General features: G+C 42.7%; 1 protein-coding gene across 3 annotated transcripts in view; it reads right to left on the bottom strand.

The window, feature by feature from the left end:
• Positions 1-21837, bottom strand: part of LOC138318992 (ALK tyrosine kinase receptor-like) — a 246454-nt gene that overhangs the window by 140650 nt on the left and 83967 nt on the right. For all 3 annotated transcript variants that reach the window (XM_069261865.1, XM_069261866.1, XM_069261867.1), the window contains exons 9-11: positions 20633-20760; positions 6884-7041; positions 6571-6665 (exon numbers count right to left, since the gene is read on the bottom strand). In XM_069261865.1, the coding sequence (XP_069117966.1) occupies positions 6571-6665; positions 6884-7041; positions 20633-20760 (381 nt within the window). The remainder of the gene's footprint in view (positions 1-6570; positions 6666-6883; positions 7042-20632; positions 20761-21837) is intronic.

Raw genomic sequence — 21837 nt, 5'->3', positions numbered from 1 at the left:
CCCCTAGGGGTCGGACCAGGCTCATTTATATAAAATATGATTGTCCTTCCCCAATGATGTTTCAAACCAAATATGGATGAAATCCATCCAAGGATGAAGGAGGAGTAGGATTTTAAAGCTAAAATTAAGAAAATTTGCCCTTTTGGGGCCCCGCCCCTCTGACCCTAGGGGTCGGACCAGGCTCATTTATATAAAATATGATTGTCCTTCCCTAATGAAATTTCACACCAAATATGGATGAAATTCATCCAAGGATGAAGGAGGAGTAGGATTTTAAAGCTAAAATTAAGAAAATTTGCCCTTTTGAGGTCCTGCCCCTCTGACCCTAGGGGTCGGACCAAGCTCATTTATATAAAATATGATTGTCCTTCCCTAATGAAGTTTCACACCAAATATGAATGTAATCCATCCAAGGATGAAGGAGGAGTAGGAATTTAAAGCTAAAATAAGAAAATTTGCCCTTTTGGGGCCCCACCCCTCAGCCCCTAGGGGTCGGACCAGGCTCATTTATATAAAATATGATTGTCCTTCCCCAATGATGTTTCAAACCAAATATGGATGAAATCCATCCAAGGATGAAAGAGGAGTAGGATTTTAAAGCTTGAAATTAAGAAAATTTGCCCTTTTGAGGCCCTGCCCCTCAGCCCCTAGGGGTCGGACCAGGCTCATTTATACAAAATATGATTGTCCTTCCCTAATGAAGTTTCACACCAAATATGGATGAAATCCATCCAAGGATGAAGGAGGAGTAGGATTTTAAAGCTTAAAATAAGAAAATGTGCCCTTTTGGTGCCCCACCCCTCAGCCCCTAGGGGTCGGACCAGGCTCATTTATATAAAATATAATTGTCCATCCCTAATGATGTTTCAAACCAAATATGGATGAAATCCATCAAAGAATGAAGGAGGAGTAGGCTTTTGTATAAATAGTCTTACGAACGACGCACGGCGGACGGCGGATGGCGTACGGCGCACGACGACGGACGAAACGCGATGACAATAGGTCATCTGACCGAAGAGGTCAGGATGACCTAAAAATTAGTATATAGTTGAAAATATTATATTTCTTTATATATAGATTGGTGTAAAAAATTATGTCATAACATCTTTTATCATCATTCCATCACCAAGAGAAACAATATAGTCCTGCCCAAGGGCCTAAATGGTCAGCTGACTACTTTCACAACAGTCATATGTAGGAAATCAATAAGTATCATGGTATCTTTGATTTAGGATCAATCCGAAATATAACAACATTTTGTTGAGACCACATCAGGATTATTTCAGGCAAGTTTCATCAGTAGAACTTGAGAAGAAGTCCAAAATGTGTTTTCAAGATAGCAGCTGAGGTGGCCATCTTGGATTTTGGATCGACCCAAAAAATAACAACACTTTGTCAGGACCATGTCAGGATCATTTCAGGCAAGTTTCAGCTAAATCACACCGGTAGAACTGGAGAAGTTCAAAATGCGAAAAGTTTTTGCACAGCGGACGGTACAAGAAGATGGATGAAACATTACTATAGGTCATCATGACCTCTTGCGTCAGATGAACTAAAAAGGTGTTACTTTGCCATTTTCGATTTATCAGCAAAATTTCATCTTTTATTACTATGATTTAAATATATTTTAATGAAGGAGCTGTCTACAACGTTTTCTAATCTAAAGATTTTAGAAAGACAAAATCAATTGCAACAAACACAATGGAGATCCCAGAGTGATCTTGAATCTTGGTGCCCACCAAAGAATGATCTATGTCTGATAATGAAAGGAAGGATTTTTTACAAACATACTACATATAAAATTTGAGATAGATCCCTTCAGTACTTTCTGGGATATAGCGGTAAAAAACTTCAACTATCAAAATACAAGATGGCGGCCTGTCGGCCATCTTGGTCACCTTTCAGTCCCAAAATGCAATATGCACAACTAAGGGCCCTAGAATAACCGACATATAAACTTTGATAATGATCCCTTCTGTACTCTCTGAGAAATAGCTATAACAAGTATTGTTAATTAATGGACGGACAGCTTAAGTATGGACAATTGATCACTGACGAAAAGCGATTTGAATAGTCCACCATCTCATGATGATGGGCTAACAATAGAATTTTGTATCGATAAATTATTGGCAATTATTTCAGAAGAAAATATGTTAAAACAATTTGCCATTTCCCTCTCATTAAAAGGTATTTTTGTCATGTTCAACAATCGATCAAGTACATACCGTGGTAGTAGGGGATCGATAAGGCACTTTTTCTAAGTGATTTGATTGATAACTTTCTTTAAGTATTTTTGGATTTTCTGTGTTACATATTCATTAATATCTTTTAAACAGGCCCCAGTGATGTATATTGTCAAGGATATCATCATGCATCCATTGAGACAGTTTCAGACACAATGTTCCTTTTTTGGATCATTTTGATCACTAAAGAACATCTGCTGCCATGTAGATAATGAGTAGTCAACATCCTCAGTATTTCTATTACAGACCTTCATGAAGGCATCAACGAATAGTCTAAAATCAAATTCCTTGAAATGTCCTGTCACAGGCCTAATATCAGGTCTCTAGGCCTCTTGGTTATTCACAAGAAGTCATTTAAAGATTTCAGCCGTTTTGACCCCTGTGACCTTGAGTGAAGCTCAAGGTCATTCATTTGACAAACTTGGTAGCTCTTCATCCAAGCATATCACAGGCCCAATATCAGGGTTAAGGCCTCCTAGTTATTCTCAAGAAGTTGTTTAAAGATTAAAACCTATTGACTACTGTGACCTTGAATGAAGGTCAAGGTGATTCATTTGAACACACTTGGCAGCCCTTCATCCTAGAATGTCACAGGCCCTATATCAGGGTTTAGGCCTCCTAGTTATTCTCAAGAAGTCGTTTAAAGATTTTAACCTATTTGATCCCTGTGACCTTGAATGAAGGTCAAGGTCATTCATTTGAACAAACCTGGTAGCCCTTCATCCCAGCATGCTGCGGGTCTACTTTGAGTATCCTGGGCCTTTCGGTTATTGAGAAGAAGTTGTTTAAATGACAAGTTTACGCACGTCTCGCGGCGCAGGGCAAATGGCAGACAGCACACAACGATGGACTGTCCATGATGGCAATAGGTCATCCTGACCGTACGGGTCAGACATGGTTCATACAAACTTGGCCATGCAAAATTCAAGGAGTTTTCCAGGAGTTTTCAAGCATATCTTCATTTGTTCCAGGACTAATATTAAAGTAAAAATGATAAGGTTCATGCTGTATATTTATGTTTGCTTTTCACATTTTAAATTGACTATTTATTGTTAGAGACCATCGGCAACTGTGTTGGTGGGGTGGTAATACAGATGATTATGGTATTTTTGACATTTCTTTCTCAAAAGATTTGTCTGTGCAATCACCACATCTAGTTTATAATGCCTTCACATTGATCCTGTCATACAGATGTATATGATATCATGTTAATTTTCTTTAATTTTGTTTAGACCCTCGTAGAGGTATCTTATGGCTGATATGGAACGAAAGTTGCGCTATGAACCAAACCGTTGTTCCTTGTCTTAAAATTTTAAAGAAATCATTTGAAGAAGACATGTCTATTTGACCCCTATGATTTTGAATGAAGATCAAGGTTATGTATTGAATAATACATGTTATAACCTGAACATGCCACAGACCAAATATGAAGTTTTGAGACATATTAGGTATTGAGAAGATGGTCTATTCAAATATGTTAATTATAGTGGAGTAGTTATTTAATTTAGCTTTCATCCATATCAACACATGAACATATACAATTCATAACATTGAATATGGATGGCACTAAAATTATTACAACACAAATAGAGTGAAAGTTAAGTTAAATTATCCACATTTACATGTGATCATTTTTCTGAATAAGCTTGGCAACTAAAGGAACAGACATATATAAAGATATCTAGCCTCTTAGGTTATTTAGAAGATGATTTAAAAGGAAAACATCTATCGGTATACCTGGTATATTACAGGAGGCACCGAAAGAAGAATCATGGAAAAAATAGTTGAAGACAATGTTGGCTGATCAGACTCAAAGGCAGCAACAGATAAGTCAAGCAATCAAAATACCATGATAGCCCACAAGATTTATTATTACAAGGTAGATAGGCCACATTAAAATGAAGGACAAATGTATCCAATGGGAATCAAACCTTTCTGTTACATACATTACAACCAACGGTGTGACATGTGCATCAATAAGTCAGATCGGAAACTATCCCACAACATTTGCAATTAAATACCATGCTACTACTAGTATTGCATCCTATTCATCACAGAACAAAATACGTCAAACAGGTACATTGTCAAAACTTGTTCAGTACAGTAGTCTGGTATTCCTCCAGGCTTTTAACTCTACAAGTCTAGAAGATAATTCATTCAAAGAATATGTGTCACATGTGTCCACTTAATAGAAAAGGGTGTAAATTTGGAAAAGTCATGGTTATATTATCACATAGCAAGAAGCCCATTTGCTTTGATATCTTCCCGGTAATGACACCTTAGTGATGTTGGGACCCCACTAGCTGTATTTAACTTACAAATTATTTCATCCTAATGTCATCATACGCTCAGAGGATTTCAACAAAAAATGTGCAATGAATTTCCCACTAATCATTAATTTTTACTTAGCAATACATGATATAAATTTTTTCATGGATTATTTGCCAAGGTTTCAATCAAATTGGCAATTAATTGTAGGGGCATAAACACTGTCAAAATAAATTAAATCAGCACCATTTTATCAATTTTATATCATAAACATGAGGCCAAAAGGGCCTGCATCACTCAACTGGTTTGTAATGCAAAGTAATGTTCAGAATACAGGATCGTTGTTTCTTTTCTTAAGTAATTTAAAGATATAACTCTAATTTTCCTATTGGGTCCCATTCTCTCTGCTCCAGGGGGTCAGAGCCAAAATCTATACAAGTCTGTTCCCCTTCCCCAAATGATGTTTCTGGCAAAATTTGGTTACATTCCATGTAAAATTCTATGACTAGTAGCAATTTATAGAAATTACCTATATTTCCCCTATTGGGCCATGCCCCTCCTGCCCCTGGGGGGTCAGAGCCAAAATTAATACAAAATCTGTTCCCTTTCCTCCAAGGATATTTGTGACAAAATTTGGTTACATTCCATGCAGAACTCTAGGACAAGTAGAGATTTATAGGATTTACCTTTATTTCCCCTATTGGGCCCCGCCCCTCCTGCCCCCAGGGGACATGCCATGACATAAGCTCAACAGCCCTTTGGGCCAGGTGAGCTAATTAAATGAAGAAAACACCTGCCAGAATACATTTTATTATTACATGAAATGTACACTCAAAGAATAGCAGGGCCATGTCAATTCCAGTAAACCTGCTGCTTTCCGTCACATCTCGTCACATCTCGCTAAATGAAATGTCACAACAGATAATTATTGATATCATGTAAATACCACTTTTGCTATATTTAGGTGCACCCAAGCCATTGGCCCATTGGAATCTTATATGTGACATCATTTAACATGACCCCACAATGCAAGATTTTTATATTTGGGAACGACCTGGGGGTTTTGGAATCTTATATCAACCTGGGTTGATGTCACAATGCATAGTTTGGAAATTTTTGGCGGATATCATGTTGTATCAAGGTGGGAAAGTGTAGTTTCAGCCAATCAGGAGCGAGCAAAACACACAGCAATATAATGAAATGTTTTGTCGCCCTGACATGCGACGTTTCTTGACCAATCAGCGACTGTGATTCATCGTTGAGGTATAAGTCTTTATTACTCTGAAAAAAAATCATTTACTTGACCAGAATAAGAATATACTCCTTTTTTAGTTTATATTGCTATTGGAAATATATCAGAATCTTTATAAACAGTTCCAGTAATCCTATTTTTAGAATTCAGAGTATAATATCAATGACACATATATGCAAATTAAACAATCATTCCCCACTTATTTACAATACATACATTAGCCATGAACCAAGACAAAAGTTGCTATTGCAATACGAAAGTTTCAATATCCCTTGAACCCCATCATGCTGCAAATCCAATATCAAGTCTCTAGGCCCCTTAGTAATTCACAAGAAGTCCCTTAAAAGATTTTAGCCTATTTGACCCCTGTGACCTTGAATGAAGGTCAAGGTCATTTATTTGAACAAACTTGGTAGCGCTTCATTCCAGTATGCTATGGGCCACATCAGTCTCTAGGCTTTTCAGTTATTGAGAAAAAGTTGTTTGAAAAGTTTACACACTGCGCACGACGACGGATAATGCATGATGACAATAGGTCATCCTGACCCTTTGGGTAAGATGACGTAAAAATCCTTTACATGTGGAAATTCACATGAATCATATTGATTGATAAAAAATTTGGTATTGATGGATACAGCAACAGTTTATCTGGCAGTACTTATTGGTCAGTATGTGAGACAGTTACAGGATAAATATGCATTCAAGCTAAATGAGGGAGGGATGTCCCTGTATCGTGGACAGGTCGTTGCTTTCAGCAAAGGTGGCTGCTTTTTTTAAGAGTAAATATGAATAATATGAATGACCTACCCTGCAGTGTGAAACACTCCTCACTAAGAGATATGTTGGCTATCTGTACATTAGGATATATCCCATTTCCACACACATTAAATTGTAAGTGGTAGCTGAAAGTAAAGAAACACGTGAAAACATGATGTCAACAATACTGATACACAATATGACAATCAATCAACTACAGAATTTAATCTATTTTTCAGTGATTTGCTTTATATTTATGCTCAGAGTAACTGAACCATTTATGGATTAATAATAAAATGAACAATATACATAAGATGTTGAAATGTATTGTTAAACTTGTCCAATAAATAATTTTAACACAAACCTTCCTTTTGGGTCTGCAAGAGGTACAACAACATATTCCCAATTTGTTTTGTCTCCTCCAAACTTATATAAAAGGGTTTTGGATCCTTGAACTCCGTCACAAAATGATGTCATTTTCAGATTCAATATTGTAGAAGATATTATAAGGTGAAACCTGAGCTGAAAAACAAGAGGCCCAAGAGTCTTAACAGTCATCTGACTACCTTGGCAATAGTCATACAGAAAATTGATAAAAGATATGGTGTCACAGAAGACATCTTTGATTTGGGATCAACCAGAGATGTAGCAACACTTTGTCAAGATTATATCAGGATCATTTCAGGCAAGTTTCAGCCAAATCACATCTGCAGAACTTGAGAAGAAATTCAAAATGTGTTTTCAAGATGGTCGCAAAGGCCGGATCGACCCAATAAATGACAACACTTGGTCAGGACCATGTCAGGATCATTCCATGTAAGTTCCAGCTTAATCGCAACAGTAGAACTAGAGGCGGCCATCTTAGACTTCAGATCAATCCAATAAATAACAACACTTTGTCGGGACCATGTCAGGATCATTTCAGGCAAGTTTCAGCTTAATCGCACAGGTAGAACTTGAAAAGAAGTTTAAAATATGTTTTCAAGATGGCGGCTGTGGCAACCATCTTGGATTTCGGATCGACATGAAAAATAACAACACTTGGTTGGGACCATGTCAGGATCATTTCCTGCAAGTTCCAGCTTAATTGCACTGGTAGAGCTTGAGAAAAAGTTCCAATGTGAAAAGTAAGCTCACGGCGCACGACGGACAAAACATGACGGCTATAGGTCATCCTGACCCTTCACAACAGATGACCTAAAGAGGTTAATAATTTACTCAATTTTACATAATTTGTAAGTAAACAAGAGTTTATAATGACCAAACACATCTTTCTGTATACGACCAGTTAAGAATTAGCCTGCAAAAATTAACAAAATAAAACAATCACTAAAATATTTACCTCTATAGGCTTTAGTTAATACAATGTATAGTTAAAAGGATTGATGTGCTATTTAATTGCCAATCACCTCAGTTTTGTCCCCCCTTAAAATCCAATACTGTTACAGGATAGGATGAATAACAAGGTCCTTAACTGTCATCTGACAACTACTAGTCGTATAGGAAATTAAGCCAGGTGAGCTAAAAATGGCAAACCATTTGTACAATTTTGAAAATCCTACTCCAATGCTTAGTTTCAGAGAAGTGGTTTATATGGATATAGCCTAATTGCCCCGTTTGGCCCCGCCCCTGAGGCCCCAGGGGGTCAGCCACACAATTTGTACAATTTTGTATCCCCAACCCCTAAGGATGCTACTATTTCAATATGAGTGCTATCCATCCAATGCTTACATTCAGAAAACAAGAGGCCCATTGGCCTTAATGGTCACCTGAGTTCAGATACAGAATGAAACAAAGACATGCATATAAACACTATATATTTGCCCATCAGGCCCTTAAAGTCAGTCAGTGATTTTATAAATTTGACTTTTTGACCCCTTTTGGCCCCACCCCTCTGGCCCCTGGAGGTCGGCCAGGACCAATATGGATATGATGTTAAAATGCTATCTCAGGCTAATAATTCTAACCTAGATTGACTAATTTCCTATGAAAACTAAACAAATTATGTTCCTAAATGTGTTTTTCCTATAAAAACTATAATAAATTTGACCCCCTCCCCAAGGGAATATCTGAGATCCCAGGGCCATGAAATTCACAATTTTTTGTAAAGGGCCTTAAGACCTTCCAATCTATCAAGAGTATCTGGTTCCATCAAATCTGTGAATTCAAAAAGAAGATTTTTGAAATTACCATTTTGACCCCTTTTGGCTCCGCCCCTTTGGCCCCTGGGGGTCGGCCATGACCAATATGGATATGATGTTAAATGCTATTTCAGACTAATACTTCAAACCAAGTTTGACTAATTTTCTATGAAAAATAGGCAAATAATGTTCATAAATATGTTTTTCCTATATAAACAAAAGTAAACGTGACCCCCCCTCCCCAGAGGGAAACATGAGACCCCAGGGTCATATTATTCACAATATTTGTAAAGGACGATCGACTTTAAGACCTTTCCATCTATGCAGAGTATTTGATTGGGTGATCGGGTGGTGTAGTGGTTAAGCCACTCGCCTTTCACCTAGCCGGCCGGGGTTCGATCCCCGGCACGGACGTGAAAAGGTTAGGGGTCACCTGCCCGATCACGTGGGTTTTCCCCGGGCACTCCGGTTTCCTCCCACACTAAGATCCCTCGCGCGCTTACATCCGGGCCATCGAGAGTGATTTACATAAGTTATATATAACTTGTTTCGTAATCGATGTAAAATAAATAAAGTTTATATTATATATTTGATTCTACAAGTTCCAGAATTTCAGAAGAAGATTTTTGAAGTTTTAGCCTATTTGACCCGTTTTGGCCCTGCCCCTAAGGCCCCTGGGGATCAGTCATGGAAAATTTGGTAATAAGATTCAAAGGCCATCACATAGGGATAATTCTGACTACAATTGACTAATTTCCTATTATAATGACTAAATTATGCTCAAAAATGTGTTTTTCGTATATAAACTAAAGTAAACTTGACCCCCCTCCCCAGAGGGAAACATGAGACCCCAGGGTCATATAGTTCACAATTTTTGTCAAAGACCTCAAGACCTTTCCATCTATGAAGAGTATGTGATTCTACCATTTCCAGAATTTCAGAAGAAGATTTTTGAAGTTATAGCCTATTTGACCCCTTTTGACCCCGCCCCTAAGGCCCATGGGGTCAGTCATGGAAAATTGGTTAATAGGATTCAATGGCTATCTCATACTGATAATTCTGACAATATTTGACTCATTTCCTATTACAAATGATCAAATAATACTCAAAAATGTGTTTTCCCTATATAAACTAAAGTAAACTTAACCCCCTCCCCATGGAGAAACCTGAGACCCCAGGGTCATATCATTCACAATTTTCATAAAACACCTTAAGACCTGTCCATCTATGACGAGTATTTGATTCTACCATTTCCAGTATTAAGAAGAAGATTTTTAAAGTTTTAGCCTATTTGCCCCTTTTGGCCCCGCCCCTCTGCCCCATGGGGTTGACCAGGACCAATATAGATATGATATTAAAATATTATCTCAAGCTAATAATTCTAAATAAGTTTGACTCATTTCCTATGAAAATTGAGCAAAAAATGTTCATAAATATGTTTTCCATATATAAACTATAGTAAATTTAACCCCCTCCCCAGGGGGAAACTTGAGACCCCAGGGTCATATAATTCACAATTTTTGTCAAAGACCTCAAGACCTTTCCATCTATGAAGAGTATGTGATTCTACCATTTCCAGAATTTCAGAAGAAGATTTTTGAAGTTATAGCCTATTTGACCCCTTTTGACCCCGACCAAAGGCCCCAGGGGGTCAGTCATGGAAAATTGGTTAATAGGATTCAATGGCCATCTCATACTGATAATTCTGACAATATTTGACTCATTTCCTATTACAAATGATCAAATAATACTCAAAAATGTGTTTTCCCTATATAAACTATAGTAAACTTAACCCCCTCCCCAGGGGGAAACATGAGACCCCAGGGTCATAAAATTCACAATTTTTGTAAAGGACCTTAGGACCTTTCTATCTATGAAGAGTATTTAATTCCATCACATCTGTGAGTGGAGAAGAAGATTTTTGAAATTTTAGTCAATTTTACCCCTTTTGGCCCCTCCCATAACTCCCTGGGGGGGTGGAGACCATATAATTCACAATTTTGATTGGCCTTATGCCTTAGAAGGTTTGTGCAAAATTTCATTGAAATTGCTTCAGCAGTTTTGGAGAAGAAGTCGAAAATGTAAATTGTTTACGGACATACGACGGACGACGGACGACGACAGACAAAAGGCGATTAGAATAAGTCACTTGAGACTTCGTCTCGGGTGACCTAAAAAGTCATTTATAAGAAAATTATGGCCAAATGGATCCTTTCTGCCCTGCCCCTCAGGGCCCCGGGAAGTCAGCATTTGTACAATTTTGAATCCCCACCCAATTCTATCCAAAGCTTAGTTTCATGGAAGAAGTCATTTATATGGAAATTGACCCTTTCGACCACACCTCTCAGGCCCCCAGGGGAGTCAGCCTCACCATTTTAGTACAATTTTGAATTCCCACCCCATAAGTATTCTACCACTACAATACAAGTGTTATTGAATACTTTAATTCAGAGAAGAAGTCATTTATATGGAAATAGCCAAATTGACCCTTTCGGCCCTGCCCCTCAGCCCTCAGGGGGATCAGCCCCACCATTTGTACAATTTTGAATACCCACCCCATAAGGCTGTTTCCAATGCAATGTGAGTGTTATCCAATGCTAAGTTTCAGAGAAGAATTCATTCATATGGAAAAAGCCAAATTTGAGGTTTTTCAATGTAAAACCAATTTTCATGATGTAATACTTACCATAACTTTAGTATGCAAATACGCTACCTACACCCATCTTTGTAGCCCCAACAAACATAAGATTTGAGAATCCCGTCTCCCTACCGTACCTCATCTCGTACTCGACGAGAGTAACATAGAGTGGTCTCCCTTCCTCAAAAACCCTTTATGGAGCAACAGGGGCAAAATGGCTGAGGAGGAAAGGGGAGGAAACAGAAGGGTGGGACTCCATAAAGTTATGGTAAGTATTACATCATGAAAATTGGTTTTACATTGAAAAACCTCAATTTCATTTCAGTAATACGTTACCATAACTTTAGTATGCGAATTCGTCTTACCGTAGTGGAGAGTCCGAAGCCAGGCAGCCCAATCAAACGTCAAATCCAGGAGACAAGCCCCAGTAGGGAGAATAAAAAGGGGTTCCAGGAACCCCCCGAAGGAAAGGGATAAACAAGAGGCCCAAAGGGCCTTAACGGTCATCTGACTACCTTGGCAATAGTAAAATTAATTTCATATGGTGTCACTTTGTCAGGACCATGTCAGAATCTTTTTCCATTTCCTTCAACAAATTTTATTTCAAACAAGAGGCCCAAGGGCCTTAACATGTAGGAAATTAATTAGATATAGTGTCATAGTAGCCTTCTTCAATTTGGGATCAACCAGAGATGTAACAATACTTTGTCGATCCATGTCAGGATCATCTCAGGCAAGTTTCAGCCAATTCACATAGGCAGAACTTGAGAAGAAGTTCAAAATGTGTTTTCAAGATGGCGGCTGTGGCGGCCATCTTGGATTTCGGATCGACCCGAAAAATAACAACACTTTGTCGGGACCATGTCAGGATCATTTCATGCAAGTTTCAGCCAAATCGAACCTGTAAAACTTGAGAAGAAGTTCAAAATGTGTTTTCAATATGGCAGATGTGCCGGTCATCTTGGATTTCGGATTGACCCGAAAAATAACAACACTTTGTCGGGACCATGTCAGGATCATTTCATGCAAGTTTCAGCCAAATCGCACGAGTTGAACTTGAGAATAATTTCAAAATGTGTTTTCAAGATGGCGGCTGTGGCGGCCATCTTGGATTTCGGATCGACCCGAAAAATAACAACACTTTGTCGGGACCATGTCAGGATCATTTCATGCAAGTTTCAGCCAAATCGCACCGGTAGAACTTGAGAAGAAGTTCAAAATGTGTTTTCAAGATGGCGGCTGTGGCGGCCATCTTGGATTTCGGATCGACCCGAAAAATAACAACACTTTGTCGGGACCATGTCAGGATCATTTCATGCAAGTTTCAGCCAAATCGCACCAGTAGAACTTGAGAAAGTTCAAAATGTGTTTTCAAGATGGCGCCTGTGGCGGCCATCTTGGATTTCGGATCGACCCGAATAATAACAACACTTTGTCGGGACCATGTCAGGATCATTTCATGCAAGTTTCAGCCAAATCGCACCGGTAGAACTTGAGAAGAAGTTTAAAATGTGTTTTCAAGATGGCGGCTGTGGCGGCCATCTTGGATTTCGGATCGAAAAATAACAACACTTTGTCGGGACCATGTCAGGATCATTTCATGCAAGTTTCAGCCAAATCGCACCGGTAGAACTTGAGAAGAAGTTCAAAATGTGTTTTCAAGATGGCGCCTGTGGCGGCCATCTTGGATTTCGGATCGACCCGAAAAATAACAACACTTTGTCGGGACCATGTCAGGATCATTTCATGCAAGTTTCAGCCAAATCGCACCGGTAGAACTTGAGAAGAAGTTTAAAATGTGTTTTCAAGATGGCGACTGTGGCGGCCATCTTGGATTTCGGATCGACCCGAAAAAATAACAACACTTTGTCGGGACCATGTCAGGATCATTTCATGCAAGTTTCAGCCAAATCGCACCGGTAGAACTTGAGAAGAAGTTCAAAATGTGTTTTCAAGATGGCGCCTGTGGCGGCCATCTTGGATTTCGGATCGACCCGAAAAATAACAACACTTTGTCGGGACCATGTCAGGATCATTTCATGCAAGTTTCAGCCAAATCGCACCGGTAGAACTTGAGAAGAAGTTCAAAATGTGTTTTCAAGATGGCGGCTGTGGCGGCCATCTTGGATTTCGGATCGACCCGAAAAATAACAACACTTTGTCGGGACCATCTCAGGATCATTTCAGGTAAGTTTCAGCTCAATCCCACTGGTCAAACTTGAGAAGAAGTTCAAAATGTGAAAAGTTAACGCACGGCGGACGGCGCACGGCGCACGGCGCACGGCGCACGGCGGACGGCGCACGGCGCACGGCGGACGGCGCACGACGACGGACGAAACATGATGACTATAGGTCATCCTGACCCTTCGGGTCAGATGACCTAAAAATGGAATACCTCCTAGAGAAAAGAGGAGTACCATCGTGATGCCTGCCCGCATACAGTTAAAACCAAAAATAAATACCATGTCTAGGGCGGAGGAACAGTCACAGACTGAGCCGCCACAACTGGACCCAAGGAAAACAGTCCCTCAGAATGAGAGGACAGGGACCGGAGGTAAAAGTCAGTGAAAGTAGACTGACCACGCCAAAAGGCAGCAGACATGATGTCCTGGAATGAGGACCCATTTAGGAGAGCCAAAGAAGCTGCAAGGGCTCTAACCTCATGAGCCCTCACCTTACATTTCGCCCGAGATAGATCATTAGATAGCTCATAAGCAATCTTGATCACCTGACATATCCATCTGGAAATGGATTGGGAGGAGATATCCTGCTGACCCTGTTTAATGGGCAAGAATAGACGAGATCGAGTACCTCGCCCCCCCCCTTAGTTTTATCAAGGTAAAACCTAAGTGCTCGACAGGGGCACAGCAACTGATCATTCTCCTCAGACTCAACAGAGACTGTCAAGGAAGGAATCCTAATGGGATCGGGCGAAAAACCAGGAATCTGATTCTTTGCCAAAAAGGCAGGATCAGTGAGAAGGGTAACGGCAGAGCTATCTCTGGCCCAACGAAGGCACGAAGAGTGAACAGACAAAGCATGGATATCACTCCTCCTACGGCCTGAGGCAAGGGCAAGCAGGAAGACAGTCTTAAAAATTAAAAACTTTAGGGAGACAGACCCCAAAGGCTCATAAGGAGCCCCCTTCAGTGACTCTAACACAAGAGCTAGGTTCCACTATGGAGCTAACTGCCGTACCCTAGGCCTGTCCAGACTGAAGCCCCTGATCAAAGCAGACAACGAGGTGGAAGAACCTACCTCTCGCCTATCATGAAAAGACAGTACACTGGCAATAGCCGTGCGGTATCCCGCAATAGCACCAGAGGCGAGATTCCGTTCCCTAAATAAATAGAGAAGGAAATCTGCAATCAGCTGGACAGAAGCCTTGATCGGATCAATCTTCCTGCCGATACACCAATCACAGAAGATCTTCCAGCGTGACTGGTAGACGGCAGAAGAGGAAGACCTAATTGATCGGGCGATGCGGGCTGACACGTCCGAAGAAAAGCCTGCCTGAGCGAGGCCTCCTGAGATAGCTTCCACGCGTGAAGGTGGAGGATCTCGGGACGTGAATGCATCGTCCGTGACTGAGGCTGGCGCAGGAGATTGGATCTGAGTGGAAGAACCAGAGGAACATCCACCAGAAACGACAATAGCTCCGGAAACCATGGTTGTCTCGGCCACAGGGGCGCTATCAGAAGGAGGGAGCAATGATGCGTCCGAAACTTCTGTAGAACCCTGCCCACCAGGTTGAATGGAGGGAATGCATCAGGCCTCAAAGTATCCCCTCCCAATCCAGAGATAGCGCGTCCACAGCCCAAGCCAATTGGTCTGGCACCGGAGAGACAAAGGTTGGCAGCTGATTGTTCAGGGAAGTGGTGAAAAGGTCTATATGAGGCCTGTCCCACACCTGACAAATGCCCTCGAAGATCGAGGGATTTAGTTGCCATTCTGTCAGAACCGGCTGGCGGCGCCTGGAGAGAGTATCCGCCAGAACATTCAACCTGCCTGGAAGATGCTTGACTAGAATAGTCAACTGCATTTCCTGACAGAGAAGAAGAACACGGATAGCGAGGGCACAAAGGACGTGGGACCTTGTCCCCCCCTGTCTCTCCAGATACGCGACAACTGTAGAGTTGTCAGTAGCCACACAAACCACCTTGGAATGCAGAATCTTTCGAAAAGCCTGCAAAGCCAACAGAACAGCCCTCATCTCCAGCACATTGATGTGCTCGGAGAGCTGATCCCCAGACCATTCCCCCGACCGGCAATGGCCATCGAGGTAAGCCCCCCAACCTGTCATGGACGCGTCCGTGAACAAGGTCATGGTGGGAGCTGGCTTGGACAACGGAACCTCCTGTAGAACATTGTCTTTGAGAGTCCACCACCGTGCAAACTCCTTCACGGACTGGTTGAGAGGAAGCCAAGCCTCCCATTCCCTGCTGGCAGGAACCCAGTTCGCGAGGAGAAACATCTGGAGAGGTCTGATGTGAAGTCTCCCAAGGGGGACTACATCTGCCAGGGAGTTGAGATAACCCAGAAAACTGAGAAACACACGCACCTGGACGTGTGACCAACTGATGAAGGTCAGAGCAAGATCTCTGGCCTTCTCGAACTTCTCCAAAGGTGGAAGGGCATTGCCCTGAACCGTGTTGAAACGGTTTCCCAGGAAGACAAAGTCTCGAGAAGGGGAGACCTCGGACTTCTCTCTGGAAGGAATGAAGCCGACTTTGAGCAAAAGTTTCAGGACCAGACGGGTGTTCTGCACCAAAGATTCCCGCACTAGGTGGAGCATGAGGGAATCGTCGAAATAGATGTGAACATCTATTCCCCTGGAGTGCAGAAACCCCACGACAACCTGCAGCAGCTTGGTGAAAACCAAAGGAGCTGTCGTGAGCCCGAAAGGCATGGCCCGGAACTGAAAAACCTTCCCGTTGCAAGTGAAACGGAGGAATTTCCGTGCCGACTTCTTGATGGGAATGTGGAAGTAGGCATCCTTCAGATCTACTGAAGTAGCCCACATCCCCTCTCTCACCGAAGCTATGATGCTCCGTGGAGTCTCCATCTTGAAGTGAGGAGAATCTACGTGCCTGTTGAAGGCACTTAGATCTATGATGGGAGGCCAAGCTCCGGACTTTTTCCGAACCAGAAACATTCTGGAATAAAAGCCCGGAGTGCATTCCACCATAGGCACCTCCTCGACCGCGCCCTTTAAAAGCATGGTCCTTACTTCCTCCTGGATGGCAAGTGCCTTTTCTGGATCCCCCGGAGGAGGAAAGAAGATAGGTCTTGATGCCAAGGGCGGATCCCGCAAGAGGGGAATGCCCAACCCCTCCTTGACCACAGACAAGGCCCATGTGTCCTCTGTGATTTCCTTCCACTCTGGGAGGAAGAAGGACAGACGACCTCCTACAGGAAGATCGGGACGAGGAAGATCGAGACCCTCCCAGGAGGGAGAATCGCTTCCTAACCCGAAACTGAATCCTGCGGGAGAAGGACCGGAATCTAAAACTGGAGGAGCGGAGTCCTCCAGAACAGACCCCTCGTCTGGAATGGCCAAGGAGGGGGAAAAAGAGTCAGGAACTCTTCTTCTTACCCCCAGGAGGGTTCTTGCCCTTCTTACCCTTCCCCTTGTTGCCCTTGAAGTAAGGCTTCGACTTCGGCTGCGCAGTAGACTGAGGAGCTGAAGTTCTAGCCTTCTTCTTGGGAGGCACGGACCCCTGCGAGGTACTGGCCTTCACGGTCTGCAATCTCTTCAAAAGAAGGGCAGAAGCGACCGAGTCCTCCTTCAAATCCTTCTGAACAGAAGGAAGTGTCCCTCCAAAAAGAGTGGACCCAGAGAAGGGGGCAGTCAACAATCGGGACCGGTAAGGTTCTTCGACAGGGCGGTTTTTCAACACAGAAAAACGCCTAGCCAACAAGGCATTGGCGAGCAATGACGCCTGTAAAGACGCTAAGGCTCTCAATGCCCTGTTCAGGGCAGAGGTAACTCTGTCCTGAATGTCGGCTTGCTCTGTCTCAGATATCCGACCCTCAGGCACATCGGATACCCTATATAGACTAACCTTCAGAAAGTCTATATAAGACAGAATTTGAATGGAAAGGCGCAGCAGCCTCTCCATCTTGTGGTGCTCCTTGGAACCGAACACCACCTGGTCCACTGACTTGCCGGGCCAAGCTGCCAATTCTCTAGACTCCAGCTTAGCTGGCTGAGAGGACAGCAGTCCATCGTGAATGGCATAATCAGAGGCCTGAACCTCTGATAAATCACCAACACTGAGCTGCAACCCGGCAAACCCAGGCGTGCGAGATGAAGAAGAATTCTTCTCCATAACTCGAGACTGGGCAGTGGCCAGAGCTGAAGACACAATAGTGCCTTCTGGCAGTGAGCGATCTGACTGAGCAGATACCCGTGGAGCCACCAAAGAACCCAAAAGGGTGGTGGACTCCGGGATGGATGATGCGGAAGGTGGTGGGCAAACCTCCGCCCCGAGAATCCGAGATACATCGGCCCTAAGGGCCCGCATCCCAGACAAAACCTGCTGGGCATCCACCTCAGCAGCCTCGAGGTCACCCTCCTCCTGGAAATCCTCAACCTGAGGATCTGCATCCGACAAACCAGATTGGTCAATATCGGAGCAGCCAGGGGAGAGATGAACAACATCATCATCCTCTGCCGAACCCACGACCTCACAGTCCATATCCTCCTCGTTGCCTGGACCCGAGGTCCCAACGGGGAGAAAAGGGCCAGCAAAAGAGACAGACTCAGGAAAACTCTCCTGAGCAGGCTCCAACAAGTGGCGTTTAGGAGCCGAACTCCTAACCACAGAAGCTGAGGGCTTCGACCTAACGGTCGAAGCTCGACCCTTGGACTCGGAGACAAACGGGACTGCACGAGAAGCAGAAGTCCTAAAGGTCCGGCGAACCTTTCTAGGACCGGCCGTAACGGCACCCGAAGCAGCAGTAGGTTGGGGGGGAGCAACCGAACCGCTCCCCCCCAAGGTCTCCGCGAGGGAGAGACCAAACCCCAAGGGTTCCAAGAAGGAATAGCCATGGGGTTAAAACCGTATCCCTGAAAATACGGAAAAGGTCCCGTGGGTTGGGAGTGACCCCAGAACTGGCCAAACTGGCCTGCCTGAGACTGGGGCTGGCCAACCTGACCAAAGGACGAGGTTGGACCACCACTCCCTCCAAGTGGAAACCCGGACATGTATGGGCTAGGCCCATAACTGCCGGGATGCTGCTGAAACCCAAAACCATCCGCAGGCTGGTTTGGGGGGCCCAAGGATGGTTGCCCGCAGGCACCCGTATACCCTAAGCCAGGGGGAAAAGGAGGCCGAAAATCGGACACCTGACCAACAAACCCAGGACCCTGAGGATGACCCCCTGGGAAAACCGAGCCAGCACACTCAGGAGCGGACCTAATAGGACCGGGACCAGGTAACTGGACGGGAGGGAAAGTTGGACCAGAATTGATGCCGGGATTAGAGAGCTGCGCATCACTAATCTCAGTGGAAACTGACAAACCAGAAAGGAAGTCTGTAGTCCCTGAACCCAAACTCGGACGAATAGGTCCGGCATCAAGACCGCCCCCAACAGCAACACCACCTGGAATGCCGGAGCCGCTGACAACGTCAGAGACCGGCGGCTGGTAGTCCCTACCCGAAGGCAAGCATGGAAGCTTACGAGCATTCCCAGCCAATTCGACCCTAGACCGAGAAACGTCAGGGTCAGGCTGCCCCTCCCCTACTCCAGGAACATCCTGGACAGGAGGGACCACCCCCTGATCTCGAGAAGAACCTGAAGAGACATGAACTACCGAGACAGGAACAGAAACAGAACTAGAAGCCTGCTTCCTTCTCCTCCCGTAAGATGAGGACGAATCCCTCTTACGGGAGGACGAAGATCGCCTTGGTGTAATGCCGGCCTGGCCAAGAGCCTCTCCAACTGGACCAAGTTCACAAAGAGAGGACTCATGACAAGGGCGACATAGGGGACATGCATCATGTGGGTCCCGTTCCTCATAGAAATGGGAACACCCATGAGCAGACCCCTGACGCTGACCCGAGCGGGACATACCAGGCATTACAACGACAATTACGTAAACAAGGTAAGAAAATTACGTCAAAAACGTAAAATATAAGCAACACACGCTAAACACATAAAAAACAGTGTTAGGTGACACAAATCTTACCTAATAACAACGGCAACGAAGCCTCAGCGACGAAAAACCGAACAAAAAACAAACGTAAACAAACCGGAAACAGCGAGACATCACCAGTAATGACGGATAGCAAGGAACACCGGCAAGCACGTGGAACAGTCAAAAAACGGCCGAAAAAGGCACAAAAAACGAATGACAGTACAAAAAGAAAACAACACAGGGCAGATGGGTAAACACACAACTGAATGTGTGAAAAATTTGACTAAAAACGTCAAATAAATGGACCTAACAGCGAAACGAAATAGACACAATGCAATTGCCGTCCGAGCTGTGTAGCGCCATAAAGGAAAGAGGAAGGGAGACCACTCTATGTTACTCTCGTCGAGTACGAGATGAGGTACGGTAGGGAGACGGGATTCTCAAATCTTATGTTTGTTGGGGCTACAAAGATGGGTGTAGGTAGCGTATTTGCATACTAAAGTTATGGTAACGTATTACTGAAATGAAATGACATTTTTGGCCCCACCCCTTAGGCTCCTATGGGGGTCAGACCCACAAAATGCACAATTTTGAATTCCCATCCTATAAGGATGTTGCCAATGCAATGCGAGTACTATTCCATGCTTAGTTTCAGAGAAGAAGTCATTTAAATATGAAAACAGTCAATTTAACCCCTTTTGGCCCTGCCTCTCAGACTCCCAGGGGGTCAGCCAAAAAAATAATTTGTACAATTTTCAGTTATAAGTGCCCTATAAAATGCTATCAGTTAAATTTTGTTAAATTCCAACCAGCAGTTATGAAGAAGAGGTCGATTGTTGATGGACGGACGGATGCACACAAGACAAACACCGTGGTACACATAAATATCCGCTCACCTTGGTCCTTCGGACCAGTTGAGCTAATAATATATCTATGCATGCATACGCATCAAATATTTGGAAACCTACAAAAAATTATAGAAAATTGTGCCAGTGATTTACTGAGGGAGTGCTCCACTAGGATCAATAGGCACCATTTCGAACACGGCGTAAAGGTATAGTAGGCGGTTATGTATATTCGTTCTAGTAGAAGGCGGACGGCACAAGACACACGGCAGACGTACGGCACACAACAACGGAAGAAACAGATCCTCTTGACGTACCCTTTGGGTCAGATAGCCTAAAAACCTACCTTGCACATATTGAAGTATGGTGAACTTGGATCAAACACCTGAGGAGGTGGACGGGCATAGGTGGCACTCTCCAGCACTGCATTGTCCAGGTGTAATGCAACATTTGGTGCATAGGCACGAACGTATCCTGTGAATGACAGTGTATTTCCTGAGACATCCTTCTAATTGCAGTACTAATTCCTAACACATATGGTATACTATGAATTACAGTGTTTTTCCTAAGACATCAGTCTTATAATCAAATTTAGAGTTTAGAATGACTCTTGATAGAACTTCAGACATCACTTCTGTATATCTTAATATTGCACCTTTACCTGACAAAAGATAAGGATGTTTACAGGTATCTCACTAAATAGATAACTTATATATTTACCTTATAAGTCTATCGCTTGACTACTTACCTGATACAGGTAAATCTAACTTGATGTCTTACCTTATACAGGTAAATCTAACTTATTGATGTCTTACTTGATATCTTACCTTATACAGTTAAATTTTCCTTGATGTTTTACCTTATACAGATGAATTTAACTTAATATCTTACTTGATATCTTACCTTATATAGGTAAATCTATCTTGATGTCTTACTTTATACAGGTAAATCTAACTTGATGTCTTATCTGACAGAGGTAAATCTTATTAGATGTCTTACCTTATACAGGTACATCTAATTTGATGTCTTACCTTATACAGGTAAATATAACTTGATGTCTGACCTTATACAGGTAAATCTATCTTGATGTCTTACCTGACAGAGGTAAATCTTACTAGATGTCTTACCTTCTACAGGTAAATCTAACTTGATGTCTTACCTTATACAGGTAAATATAACTTGATGTCTTACCTTATACAGGTAAATCTAACTTGATGTCTTACCTTATACAGGTAAATCTAACTTGATGTCTAGATCTTACCTTATACAGGTAAATCTTACTAGATGTCTTACCTTATACAGGTAAATCTAACTTGATGTCTTACCTTATACAGGTGAATCTAACTTGATGTCTTACCTTATACAGGTGAATCTATCTTGATGTCTTACTTTATACAGGTAAATCTAACTTGATGTCTTACCTTATACAGGTAAATCTAACTTGATGTCTTACCTTATACAGGTGAATCTAACTTGATGTCTTACCTTATACAAGTAAATCTTACTTGATGTCTTACCTTATACAGGTAAATCTAACTTGATGTCTTACCT

This window comes from Argopecten irradians, chromosome 3 (genome assembly GCF_041381155.1).
Source record: "Argopecten irradians isolate NY chromosome 3, Ai_NY, whole genome shotgun sequence".
In the NCBI taxonomy this organism is placed as follows: Eukaryota; Metazoa; Mollusca; class Bivalvia; order Pectinida; family Pectinidae; genus Argopecten; species Argopecten irradians.
Note: the sequence above shows the minus strand (reverse complement) of the source record. Positions and strands in the feature narration are given on the sequence as shown.